Here is a 14,828-nt window from a genome sequence, read left to right on the forward strand (position 1 = left end):
GCATGGGGCTGGAACATCCTATCACTAGTCACACCTCAGTCAAGGCTTTCCCCATCTGTCTAGGTTCCAGTGGATAGAAGGGTAGATGGTCCTCTGCTTGAGCAAATAGGATAACAGCTGATACCATGAGCTATACCAGACAGAGTAGCCCACCCTGAGGACCAGGAACAAGGCCAGTATTCTGGAGTACCTGGGACTTGGACCAAAAAAAAGTGAAGTCTACAGGGGAGGGAAGAAGGGCATTCAGCAGAAGCAGTCTTATGAGCAAAGCCCTAGGAGCCAGGAGCAGCCTCAACAAGCTGGAGCAATTAGAGCTGCATGGATGCTGTCAAAAGCAAGCTGAACGAAGATCGGGAAACAGACTCGGATTCTTTGATGTTAAATGGTGTTTGAGCAATGGGAATCTACAGAATTATATAATTGACTTTGAAACACAAGTATCCGTTGCAAAGGACATAGTACTTGTTAGCAATGTTATGTTGATAAAGGCAAGGGGGACATGATGTGGGGAACACTGATATTTTCAGATATTTGGGACAGAAGGTGAGTGCACTTACAGGTAGGAAGACCTGACTCCAGATATGCAAAATGGAAATAGCAATGACTTCTGAGTTGAAATAAAAGTTATTCACATAGAAAGTGTAAGGAATGTAAAGTTTTCATCAAACATCCAGTTTAAAATATAGTATCATAGATGTACAAGAACACTGAAAGCAAGTTTATTTTAAAACGTCAGAAAAACAAAGTCTCCTGGTCAGTTGGAAATAAAGTCATATCCCTAACCAGCTCCTTCTATGGCTTAGGCCTTAGCAACAAACAGTGATATAGAACCCCATGTTGTTAATTTGTATGTGTATGTATATATATACATAATGTACACACGTATATACATATACCTATATGTAACAATAATAATAATAATAATAATAATAATAATAAAGAGGCTATCAGCTTGAGGGTGGGAAGGCATGGGTGGAATTTGAGGGAAGGTATCTGGGAGGGGCTAGAGGGAGAATGACGGGGGAGAAAAAGTGATGTAAATCTATTTCAATTAAACATATAAGCCGGGCGGTGGTGGCGCACGCCTTTAATCCCAGCACTCGGGAGGCAGAGGCAGGCGGATCTCTGTGAGTTCGAGGCCAGCCTGGGCTACCAAGTGAGTTCCAGGAAAGGCGCAAAGCTACACAGAGAAACCCTGTCTTGAAAAACCAAAAAAAAAAAAAAAAAAAAAAAAAAAAAAAAAAAAAAAAAACCAAAACAAAAACATATAAAGAAAGAGAGATAAACTATGTACTCCACCAAACAAACATTTGCCACAGCCCATGACCCAAAGCATCCTTGTATATTGTAGTCTTTTAAAAGTTATTTATTATCACATACTGATGTGCATAGTGGGTTCCATTGTGACATCATCATACATATAATGTATATTTATCATATTTATCTATCATTACCCTAGACTATGTTCTTCACTCCTCTTGATCCCATTCCCCTTCTTGCCTAGTCCTTCTTCTACTTTCATTTCCTTCTTTCCTTCCTTCCCATCTATTTTTTAAAACAGAGTTCATTAGGGTTTTATGAGTTTCATTAGGGATGCTTACAGGATCCTGGTGAAGGGCTATTTACAGGAGCATAGGCTCTTTACCAGTGGCTACACCACTAAAGAAAATATTTCTCTCTTCTTCAGAGACCATTAAATGCCTATAGCTAGTAAGGGAAAGGTGGCACATGATGAGCCCTTCTATCCCAGTTCCATTAATTGAGTATACCCCTAAATAGAGGGCTTCAAGGGTCCTTCTTCCACAATGACAGAATGTTGACAGGTTCAGTTTTGTGCCAGTGATCATCATTGCTAGAGGACAAGAATGCAACAGCAGCATCATGTTCTGAAGATAGAGTCCTTAAATCCAGGTGATGGATATATGACCTTCCACTAGGCTACCTGACCCCACTGCAATTTAATCAGGACCTTTATGGCAGACCTCTGATGTCAAATTACCTTGTCTAACCACTCGAGTGTAACTGATTTTAAGTGCTAGTGCACAGTACCTCCACACATAGCCAACTCATCAATGGCATATCATAGGAAGGCAGTTAAACACCACACATGTTGGAGTTTTAGCATAATCTTATAAACAAATAATAAACTCCTTTAAAATATATTCTGTTTATTGAGCTAAATTATCTCTTTATAAGAAAGGCATTTAATAAACAGAAACAGTATCCCAAGTGATTTTCTGAGCTGTAATTTAAATTGTTGTCTATATACTTAGTGTGTGTGTTTTGAAGACAGTTTCAAGAACCATTCAGTTCTTTATAACTTTAGGTATTTGTGAACCAATTCGGGTTACTAGTTTCTCTAATAATAAATATAAATGGGGGTGCTCTAAATAATGTGAAAACAAACTGAATGCTTTGTTTTCTTTCTGTGATAAAAAAAAATACCCTGACAAAAAGATTCCTAATAGATAAAGGGGTTTATTTCAGCTTACTTACAATTTCAGGTTATAGTCAGTCATTATGGGGAAGTCAAGGCAGGAACTTTACACATCTCCTGACACCATATTCACTGTCATAGACAGAGAGAAATGTGCTTGCTTTCTGGCTGTACTCAGCTCAATGGCTTCACTCTTACGCAGGACTCTATGCCTAGGGAATGGTGCTGCCCACAGTGGCCTAGATCCTCCTACACCAATTAATTTACTAAAAATGATCCCACAGACATGCTCAGAGGCTAATCCAATGTAAACAATCCCTGACTGAGACTTTCTACCCAGGTAATTCTAGAGAGTATCAAGTTGACAGTTGGAACTAACCACTATACTGAATTAAGGAAAGAAGTCAGAATTTGGTAGAGTTATTTAATACTCAAATTCCAGCATTATTGACAAAGTTCTTTTGGGGAAAGGCCTTACAAAATGGCATAGAAATATGCTAAAAACAGAGATGTGCCATTCACATGTTAATTATGTATTTCAAGTTGATATTACATTCTAAACAAAACTTTGTTTTGTACTTAAGATGTTTGATCTTAAAAATTGTTTATATCTTCACTGACACTTTTAATACTTCAATTTTATTACCTCTAATGTCTCTTTTATCATTAATCTTAGTATCTATTTGTTGTTTGGAAAAAAAGACAGACTTAGCAAATGGTAGACATCTCATAAACAACAGATAGGAGCTATGTAAGCTGTGTTGGAATTAGAACTTGGAAGAGGGAACAATATTATTCTTCCTTCCAGAATAATGGTTTTCAGTTAATTCCAAAGGTCAATAGTAAAAAATAGTCCCTTCCCTTAAATACCGAGATTCATCATCCTGACACTGTTTACCAGAGTCGCAGTTCATGAACTGATAGGGGCCTCATGACCTTGTGCTCAGCTGCCATACTGCTCACTATTCCTTAATTATATCTGAAGGCAAACATGTGGGCACTGAGCCTTATCGTGTCATGCTTCCATGAGTTTTCAGTTCCATCATTGCTAATAAAAACAGCCTTTGTTTTATGCTATTTGTCAGACATCATCCTGAAGGCTTTATTATACAAGTATTATAAAATCTTTCAATCACAAAAATACAGGGAATAATAAAGCAAATGTTTGTGCAGCCATTAAATATTTAATCAAATACTAACACTTTGCCATATTTTCTTTTTTTAAAATACTGTAAGAGTAGTTAAAGTAGACTATGTATAATGACCTAATTCAGTTCTCCTCTTTTCCTTTCTCCAGAATGTAACTAACATTCAAGAAGTAGAGAAGGCTTTGCTCAGTTTTTTACATAAGAATGTTCTTTCGATAATGTCTAGTAATATCCATATGACATTAAAATTAATGTAAACTCTATCAAAAATGGCATCATTTCCTTTCTACAATATATACTTTAAAATGTGTATTGTAGATCATTTCTACAATATATTATTGTATGAATAACCATGTTTCAATGCATTTACATTCTGATTGATATTTGATTTTACTTAAAACTACAGTGTGGAGCATGTAGATTTTATTGAATATTTATATATTTCATTAAAATAAATTATTAAATGGAGATTGATGGGATTTAAGAAATTATTAGATTTAACTTTGTGTATACTGACAAGGCTTCCTTTAAAGAGGCTGCACCAATCTATGTTTTTAACAGCAATTTGGGGGCATTTCTTGTTGCTTTACTTCCTAAAGACATCTGTCTTCATTAGTTATTTTAATTTTGCCAATCTAAATAAATGGCCTTGAATAAATGTTGTTTCAGCATACAAATACTTGAAGATTAGTAAGGCTGGATGGCTTTATGCATACTAGCCATGCATGTCTCATTTTAATGATCCCTTTTTTGCTGCATACTCTCTATCTTTCTAAAAATAACTTATAAGCCTTGCTATTATACAATAGCCATCTCCTTATCATTATACTGCTGCAATTAATATCTCCTAGCATGCATCTTGTCTTTTTTACTTTGTCTGAGGAGTTTTTAGACATACAAAATTGTTACTGACATTAAAACATCAGTTTTTTTTTTTTAATGGTTTTTTGAGTTTTATTGATTGGGGCTTGTGCTGTTTGGGGCTCTTTATTTCTTAATTATGAAAATCTTCTGAACTACAAGTCATAAATGAATTCTTATACATTATTAGTGGTGTGTGTGTGTGTGTGTGTGTATGTGTGTGTGTAAGCATGCATGCCATAGCACGTGTATAGATGTCAGAAGGCAACTTTGAGGAGTTGATTCTCTTTTTCCACCTTTCTGCAAGTCCTGGGAATCAAACTAAGGTCTCCAGGGTTGTGCAACAGGCACCTTTACTACATGAGTCATTTCACTGGGCCACATTTTCATATTTAGGTGTTTAAGTTAATTTTATTTATATTGCAGATTTATTGGATAATATAGCCCTAAGCAATTATTTCCAATTGTCTGTTCCCACTTAATGATTCCTCACTTATTTATACTACTTTCTATGTCCTACCACTACACTTTTTATATTTTCATAGGTTCATAATATCAGTATTGTCAAAGAAAGACCTGCCTTTCTTTTCTTTGATTATGTTTCCAGCTATTCTAGAAAGCTAGAATGGTTTTTAGAGAAACTGGCCCTCATGAAGATTTCCCTTTCATGAACATTGTATACCTCCCTCTAGTATTTTAATCCTTTAGTAAAGAAACATCAATGTAAGTTTATTCTGAGAAACCTTGATAAAGTTAGTGATATGTTCATGAACTAATGAAATGGAGGCACTAGCAGAAGAGCTTCACTTACAATACTGCAGAGAAAGCCTGGCATTTAAGCATCACAGTTTAGTACTCAAGTTCTCCCAGAGAATACAAGGATGATCCATTCACTCTCTCAGGGACAGATGACTGACATATTTGGTAGCAACTAGATAATCACAGGATGAGTAGTAGTTCAACCGATAAACAAAATTTGGTATTTCAAATAATCATGGTCTCCCCTCACCTCCCTTCACTCCCTTTAAACTCTTTATGCCTTTCCTCCATGAAATTAGTGGTTCCACTGGATTCATTTGAAATAACCTATAGCATGTTCTCAGCTCATTGTGTATTTTTATGTTGTTGTAGCCACTCCATTCATATTTTACTCCCTATCCGGCTCAGTTCTTTAAATTCTGCTACTATTTTAGTAGTATCTTTGCAAATGACATTTCCCATTTGTTGTTAGAGCTACAAAATGGAGCAATTTATTGCTTTCTTGGGTAATTCTGAAGAATAGTGTAAGTTCCTCAGTAAATTTCTTTTGTTTCTTTTTGTACATAAATGTAAAAAATAATAGAGTATTAGTATATAAAATAAAAGGTAATGAATATGAAGTTATATAAAATATGTGCCAGACTTAAAGGTCTTTATCTAATATACATATTTTTTTCATGACTACCAGATTCATAAAACACTAAGTGAGTTTTATAAATTCAGGTAGCTAATAACACTTAATATGCCATAAGGTAACATTTTTTTACACTATTCAGGGTGTTCTGATATTTCTTTATTAAGTCATCTATAACTCAACTGTGTGTAGCAGTTTCCTTCAAATTGAAATACTTCTTCCTGGAGGGAGGAGGGAGGTTTATAAGACTCAGAAAGCTAATGAAATTTACAAAGATCAGGGAACACAGAAAGTCACAAAATTTGCAGGGCCCTCCCCAAGGTCATGAAAACATTCAATTGCTGAGCTGCCTGAACGTGGTACAGAAAGCTTTAGTGAGTCCTCCCTCATGCTGGGTGGGCTTTTTGGAGATAAAACTGCCTTTGAGTAGCTTACCTGTACTCTTGTAACTCGAATAAACTTACTGGTGCCCCAAGCTAGACTTGGGTGGGATTTTTTTGTTTTCATCTGTCATCAGCAAAGGGACACTTGATTCAAGTGAAGACACTTAATTTACATCAACATAACTTATATGCATCAAATACTGCCTTCTTTGGTTATACATATCTGAGGCAAGAAAACACAGAGGATGCTTAGCAATCCAGGACTTCACTTTACTTTAGAAACACATACACTTTTTCTAACAAAGCACTTAGCGACTTGGAACCCCCAGTCTGTTGAACTGCCTGCCAATCCTGCTCCAAACCTATAGCTCCCTAGAAATCCTTAGTAATTCCTTTTTGTAGCCAAATTATCCTGGAATATATCTAGTAAATCTATCCAGTGGATGATCTTTCCAAGCCTCATTTTGAGTACATGCTCAGAAGACAAACTGTGTCTCATGAGTGAACATCTAGGGGAAAAAAAAAATCCCCTTTAACATGTTCTTATGCCTCTGTATGATTAGATGTGCGTATGATTAAAATCAGATGTATCATGGGAAAGGACATGTTCAATGAACAAAAGCTTATGTAATAACCTTTGACTGTTGGTCAAACCAGGAAAGGCACTAAGCCTTCACTTAATAACAATCAACTCATCCTCCTCTTGTGTCCATAACAGAAAGTCTTGAGCCAGAGTGAGGTGCATGCTTGTTCAGGGTCTGCTGTGCTTTGCAAGGAAGATGTGGTATACTTTCATTCCGCCTATGAAGAGAAACCTGTGCTACTCTTCTTCTTTCCAGTTCTTCAGGCTGGAAATATTTGTTCCAGATAGCAAACACAGGTGATTAGTCCCCCCCGCCGCCGCTCCCCAAAAAAGGCTGTGCTACTATGTCTCCAAAGGACAGTCTGGGTTCAGCTCAAGGTGAATTCTGACATGGTAAACAGAGGCTTGGGGAGAGAGGTACATAAAAGCTTACACTCAGCATTCCTCAGAAACCTGTCTGCCAAGAAGAGCTACCACTTCTTATCTCTCCCTAAATCCACCTATGGCAAAGGGGGGACCTAGCTCCTATTAGCACATACTGGTAACACATATCAAAACCCCATGCTAACCTCCAGCCTCCTTTGGTCCATCTTAACACATACCCGTAACTGCGTATCAAAGCCACCGGGCTCTTCTGGCCTGAAAACCCCTGCCTTGTTACCCTAAATGGGTTATATCCTAAAAGGAATAAACTTTTGCTTTCCCACCTACTTAGCAGTCCACTACTTCCTCACAAAAGAAAGAATTTTGGTAGTATTAAATAAATTTTGTGTATATTCTACAAAATTTAAGACTGAACTGGAGCGGACTTTTACTTCTAGAGCAGCTGGTCCCTTTGCTGCATGCTTTTCTTTGGGGCAAAATTATTTAAAAAACACAGTGGCCACTTTAAGGATAAACCAACTCACTAAGTGATTGATAAAGGCTCTGTAAACCTGTAAACTGCCTTCAGGATGTGCGCATCTGTGATGGAATGTTATTCCACATTGAAGGGGCAATGGCTTCAAGCTTCACTTGGGCAAAGGTAGTGTGTTAGTCGCGCCTGAATGCACTTATGGTCTTGCTATACTGCTACCCCCCTTGTATTTATGCCTCCACATTTCTAGCATAGGAATCAGGTTAGAAGTGTAATTAAGCAAATTAAGTTATCTCCAGGTGTTATCACTTAAATTGTTTCCCTTTGCTCCTCGGCAGGAATGGAGGCAAGGTTGCTCAAAACCTCGAGAACACATGGAAGTCGTTTTATTCCATTTTATTTGAGTTTGTATGTATTGCTTGAACTGATTTCACAGGTCATTGGAATACCCTGACCCTCACTAATTCTCTGCCCTGTGTATACCAAAGGAAGAAAAAAAAACTTACTTTAAACCAATTTCAATAAACTACATTTTTCCTTTCAGTTGAGAATCAGTGAACTGGTGACCGCTATTCCTCTCTCTCTGTACCCAGGAGAGGGACATACATTATTTACATAAATATATAAATACAGAGATTTCTGAACACGTCCCTTCCAAAGCTCATCCCTCTTCCACAAAAGGCATCTCTATTTTACCAACCACCCAAAGGAGCTTTCTACCCTCAACTGGTAAATATTTGAATACCTCTTCTTTCTACTAACATACAACACTGCCTTAAATAACCACGTAAGGGACCACAAAGCTACAAGCAAATGAGGTCTGCACTAATTACATTCTGAGGAAAATCCCATTCTGTAATGAATTTCATGTTAATTATTATCCTGATGTTGTATCCGGCTGACAACCAAAACCAATGTGCCAACACGTGACCTGCATCTCTGCTGCTCCAATAATGAGTAACAGCTTTTGACAAACAATTTCTTCTCCACAAACAATGTAAATCACAAACAGGGGCGTTCCAGACTACAATTACAAGCTGCCTGCTGTGCCTTCAGACAAACAGTTGCTTAGGCTGTGCCCCCAAAGCACAGAAAATAGAATCTGCCCTCATAGAGGAAGCTAGCTGGAAACAGAAGAAAGCAACCCAGAAAGCTTCTCTAACACAATGTAAAACTCAGGCCTTTGCCATGTGGCTGTAGTTGGGAAAAGTAGAGACTGGTCTCTGAAGGTCAAAAATGAACTTTATTTATTTAGGCTAAAATAAATTAAGCAGCTTTGAGGCGAAAACGTTCCCCTAATAAGGTAAATAAGGCTGTTTGCCTTTCCCTTTACTTTTACTTAACGTAAACCGGTGTTTTGATGGCACATATTGTGTGCCATGTGCATGCAGTGCCTGAGGCAGCCAGAAGAGGGCATTAGATCCCCTGGGCCTGGAGTTACAGAAAGTTGTGAGCCATCATGTGGGTGCTGTATATTGAACCATGGTTCCTCAGAAAGAGCAACTAGTGCTCTTAAAACTGCCCAGCCATCTTTCCAGACCCAGGACTTTAATTTCTTTTTAAAATAATGGTTTAAAAAATTATTTGAAGTTTTGAAAGAAAGGTTTTAGAATTTCCAGTAAAGAAAGAATAAGAAAAATTTAAATAAAAATCACTATCCTTTAAAAAGAGGCTAGCCATATAGTTTACTCAAAAGAGTGACAGCATATTTCACATCTACAGCTAATGCTACTTCTGTTCAAATGTTCTCCATACTGGCAGTAAGTTTATTTTTACCACTATGGATTTTCAGTTGTCAAATATCCCTGGATTCACATTATTTGTGATAAATCTATATACAGCTTCAATATGACATCATGGCAGATAACCCCAAATGCTCTTTTATCTCCCCATCAAAACTGAAAACCATTCAAACCTTTTCACAGGCATGTGGCATTGGATTGTCATATTGTTGACAGGGCCTTTTTCCTTCATAGACTATCTGTTTGTTTTGTTTTGTTTCAAGACAGGATTTCTCTATGTAGTCTTGGCTGTCCTGGAATTCACTCTGTAGACCAGGCTGATTTCGAACTCACAGAGATCTCCTTGCCTCTGTCTCCCAAGTTCTGGGATTAAAGGCGAGTGCCACCACTTCCTAGCTTTTCCTGCATATTCACTATGAATTTTTGTTTTGTTTTGTTTTCAAGATGAAATTCTAGGATCAGGGTAAAAGAGAACCGTCCTTGTGCCATCCCCCTTAACAAACACTGAACCCAGTTGCATGCACATTGCACAGTAATATAGGCCAGGTGCTGGTGAATCCTGAGACAGCTCAGTCCTGGACTTAGGAAGCAAAGCTACATCTCTGGTAGGGGATGGGAAACGTGTGTTAGGAAGTCTTTGGGCTGCTAAAGGGGCTTGAATGGAAGACTGCAGGATTGCACAGACTGTGTTGTTCTGCCGTTTCTTCCCTCCTTCACCATCTTCACCAGAGAGTTTTATGTCTATAACAGAATGAATTCTTACTTTCATTCCCCTAAGTACCTCCTCCCCGGCAAGTAAACTTACAAACAAGGAGGATGAAAGGAATGTTCACTTTCCTGGCTATTTTATTTAAGTGGCATAGTGTGTTTGATCTCTTCCCCTACAACAAACATAGAGATTATGTGATTCATCTTGTAATATCTACTTAGAATATGAAGTTACATTTTAGCAAAGGTTGATATCTTTGGGACCAAATCAAGTCCTCAGATAGAGAAAATCCTCCCTAGGAAATAGTTAGATTTCATAAGCTTATAAGAAGGCTGAATTTGGCTCTGGAATTTAGGGATCTTTGATCTTTTCTTTTCCCATCTGCTTTCTTGAATAGCTATTGTTTTAATTGTTTGTTTTTGTAGGCAATTCTTTTTCAGGTTACATATTTCTATCCAGTCTTTATGTTTGACCTTAGTGTAAGTGAAGACTTGGAGAAGCATGTAGTTTTCTTAAGACAGAAATCAATATCATACTATATATTTGTACTGTTTGGGACAACCTTCAATGCTTGACAACGTCAATAACTGTTTTCAGTAGGGCTACTGTATGATTGGCTCCATTGTGTTCATAATTAATTCATATTATTAACTTCTTTACGTTATAAAGTGATATAATTAGACTCACTTATGACATTTTCATATAGTGCCCACATAGATGCCCTTCAGATAGTTCACATTTCAGACTCAGTATGACCTCAAATGGAACAAAATTAAGGTATAATTGCAAGACACTGTTCTTAAGAAAGAATCATAAGTTTAGGTGGTGATGTACCTGCTAGGTCACAATGAAAGCTTGATGTAAGCAAGGAACATATAAAATGCTAGGCACTACATTTTCAGACTCATTGGTGAAAAATGACGCACATGAAAACTAATTATAGGATCCCCGGGAACCATCACTACTGTGCCTGCCCATGCCTGAGATGGGTACAAATGCCTAAGGTAGAGAAGATGTAAATGGCACAAACAATGATGGCAGTACCTTGAGAATTACTGCAGAGAGAGCTAATTTACTTAGGATCTATAAGAGAAAGACTTAACAAATATGCAGGAAATACCCTGAGAGAGGGTGATAAGAGAACGGGCTAAAAGAAGTAGAGACAAAGGCATCTTTGGGGTATTGTTTTTCTGTGATTCTGCTATTTCAAGAACCCTACTGGCTTGTGTAGACAGCAGCCTTTAGCCAGCAAGTCTCCTGAATAGATGTTTCTTACCATCCAGAGGCACAGTCAGGTCTCAGAAGCCCACAGTCTGGTTCTCACAATATAGTCTCAGTTACACATCAGAGTGAATGCCAGAAGAGCAGGGTCATTGACTTGATCTTGTCAGTCAAGAATACTTATTTCCATTTGAGAATTCATTTGCTAGACCTTCTAAAGCAAGCAAGCCAACCACAAACCAAAATACAAGGCAAAACAAAAATCCTACCAGAAAAAAAATCCATATAATAAATATAACTAATACTTTGAAGTATCTGCAGTGATGCCAGGAATGGAGGGTGGTGGAATTCCCATCAACCTATAAAACAATCTCCTTCTTCTTTACTTATTTAAGTTATCACCGCTGCATGTTCAGGCTCGCTGGCAAAACATCAGATATTTTTGAAAGTGAATCTGCCACATGCTGCCTCAAACAGAGTTTAATACTCAAGTAAAATGTTTAAAACTTGCCAGATGCCAGAAGCATCTGACAGTTACCCCATACATGGAGTCTGTGTGTTGCCTCATTGTTTTGCCTCCCCCTCTTCTCATGAACATGACAGATAGAACTCTTTAGCTTGGCTTCATATTTGTTAAAAACCACCACCATGCGTCAGAACCAGCCACGGAACCGCTGTGTTTCAGAGAATAAGCAGAAGAGACACTGTACCGGGTCTTCAGTTTTGTGACTATTCAAGAAGTCAGACAGGAAATCTTCATGAAGGCTCTCTCTTCGAATCAGTGTGAATTCCCGCAGGAAAACAGCCCCTTGGCTTTGGTCTCCACATACCTAGAGAGATAAAGTAGCTGAATTAAGCCTTCAGACAGAGCCTAGAGGGAGAGAGAGGGCATGGGGGATTAATGTCTCTTAGTTGTAAAACCTCTTGGATCCATTTCAAGTCTGATTAGAGCAATCAAAAACAATGCACACAAATACATATTAATGGGAGAGCCACGAGAACATTCTGGCATGTGGCCTCTCTGACAGATGCCAGGAAAGTCCCCTACTAGGTTGGAGTCTCTTAACTGATTGCTTGTGATGTTGAAAGTCAGTGATTATAGGTTATTTTTGTGATCAGGGCTGGGTCCTTATGCCATTGGGCTCTCTTTATGTGGGTACCAGATAGAGAGGCTATGGACCCTAAAGGATCCATTCCTAGACCAACGGATCTAAGCACTGAGGAAGGTCCAGGTCCCGACGTCCTGTTAAAGTGTCCACCTGATATAGAAGCCCTGTCCTGAGCCAGGAGCTGACTTCCTCTAAGAGCTTTAGATAGAATGCGACGCACATTGGCTGCCGCAGGAGGAGATGCTGGAGAACGCTTCGCTGGAACTTATCACATAGCAGGTTCTTTGCACATGTTATCTTGCAGCAGCCTCACGAGGTGTCTCTCAGCAGCCACACTTGACAAATTAGGAACCAGAGGCATAGACGGTTTGAGGACTTTGCCAAAGGAGCAAGTGTTGAAATCCACACTCAAACACGGGTCTGAATCTAAAACCCCTTACCCTTTCCTTACATCATTTTGCTCCTGAGCTGCTGGAGCCTTCCTATCCTGAGTGACACACTATTATGTAATGTCTATAAATTCAGGAATGACCAATTTGCCTAGGCTTCGTAACGTCTCTCTGGCCCTTTTCACAATCAATAACAGCAGTGATTGCAGCATTTGGATTGCCCAGAAGACAGATCATGCACCACCAAAATTTAGTGCGATGCCTTGCACACCATAAGCATCCAGTAAGCACAACATTGTTATGAAAAGCATGTTCTACTTAAGAAATATGGACAAATCTAAACTTTAACATCCTTGAGTTTCTTTACTATATTTAATAAGGACACATGTATATCCATCTGACTCCCACATCCATCCTGATGTCTTCATTTTCCTAACTTCTATTTTAATTTTACAGCTTTGCACAACAGTGAAGTTAGTAGTGAACATGTGAGAATTCCTGTTAATTCATGCCTTCTTGAATGTCTGCAATAACTCATAATGAATTAAGGTTATTTTAAACCAAATGTCTTTGGGGGAAAGGAGAGTGATTTCCCTAATTTATATGTGTTATTGTTCTCTGTGGTTGAACAGTCAGGACAGTTTCATCATAGTAGACAGCATCTCACTTCTAATGTCTTCCCTTCCTGGTGTCACTTTTGTGAATATGTTGCTTCACATGACAGAAAGGACTTTGCAGTTGCCGTCAGGAATACTAAGGAGCTGACTTTGACACAATTAGTATCTTGCAATGTTTAAGTGAGTCCAGTACAATCATGAGACATTAACAGCAGGATGTAACTGATTTGAATGCAATACATTCATACCTTGAAGAGTACAAAAGAAAATAAAAACATAATGAAGAGATTAAAAAATATACAGAATGGTTTATGACTTGCAGCAGGGAGGGAGATTACGTTCAAAGCAATGCCATCTTGGAACAAAATCTATCTAATTTTATTCAGGTATAAATATTCATATAGGAAAAAAACTAAAGAAACCAATGCAATCCTCAGCACACTGTTTAAGTAGCACATCGAACAAGGAGAGATGGCTGATAGGCTCCAATTCTGAGCAAGCTCGGCTCCAGGTCACAGAGTACATAATCAGAATACTGCAGTGGTAGACAGCAAGTCCTCTGGGCATCTTTAGGTTCTCACACAGAATTTTGGTTTGAAACATCTTTAAAAGACCTCTTTGAAGATATGACAAAGCAGGATATTGGTAACAGCATCACCTGCCTTGGTTGGGAACTAATGAGCTTTTCTTTGCTGAAAGAGAAGTTAAAAGCATGGCAGAAAAAATAATTCAAAACGTCCCATTAACTTAAGCTGCCATTGCTAGATTGAACACATAGAGGACACCATGGACACACTTAAAAATAAAATAAGTTCTTCCACAGTAAACTTATACGAGGAACCCAATCCCTAGAAGACATGTATCCTCAGTCACTACATTGATTTTAACCAAGTGGCACCCAGGAATACAGCTGTACCTTGTCAGATTCCTATCCTACAGAAATTGTGAAATACTATTTTTGTGTTGTTTTAAGCCACTATATCCAAGGTAATTTGTTATGGCAGTTGGAAAGGAATATAATCATTGAGAGGTAGGGCACAATGAAAGGCTATCTTGCTTCTTCTTTGCTAATTTTCTAAGAACCAAGTAATACTAGGCATGCAATAGTATAAGGATTGTAAAAAGTCATTCTGGGAACTGTGTCCTTCAAGCTAAACTAAATTATTCCTGGTGTGTCTAGAATTCACTTTTACTTAATTATTTTCTCATCAGGATCAATCATTCAATCCTCCCTTGAGTATGTAGTTAAATACACCTCAAAATTTGTCTTGATCAACTAACTTCCTTAACCCAAAGCTTTCCTGATTCCCTTCCTGGCTGAGTTTCAAGGTCACAGACATGACATTCAGGACCACTCACACTTTCAGGCAAGGAAGACTC

At 38.1% G+C, this 14,828-nt stretch overlaps 1 protein-coding gene across 3 annotated transcripts in view; it reads right to left on the reverse strand.

Moving 5' to 3' along the window:
- The window catches only part of Adamtsl1 (ADAMTS like 1), a 949,615-nt gene that overhangs the window by 655,639 nt on the left and 279,148 nt on the right, over positions 1-14,828 (reverse strand). For all 3 annotated transcript variants that reach the window (XM_052717522.1, XM_052717521.1, XM_052717520.1), the window contains exon 2: positions 12,044-12,163. In XM_052717522.1, the coding sequence (XP_052573482.1) occupies positions 12,044-12,163 (120 nt within the window). The remainder of the gene's footprint in view (positions 1-12,043; positions 12,164-14,828) is intronic.

This window comes from Peromyscus californicus, unplaced genomic scaffold (genome assembly GCF_007827085.1).
Source record: "Peromyscus californicus insignis strain IS unplaced genomic scaffold, ASM782708v3 Scaffold_5__1_contigs__length_169319896, whole genome shotgun sequence".
Lineage (NCBI taxonomy): Eukaryota > Metazoa > Chordata > Mammalia > Rodentia > Cricetidae > Peromyscus > Peromyscus californicus.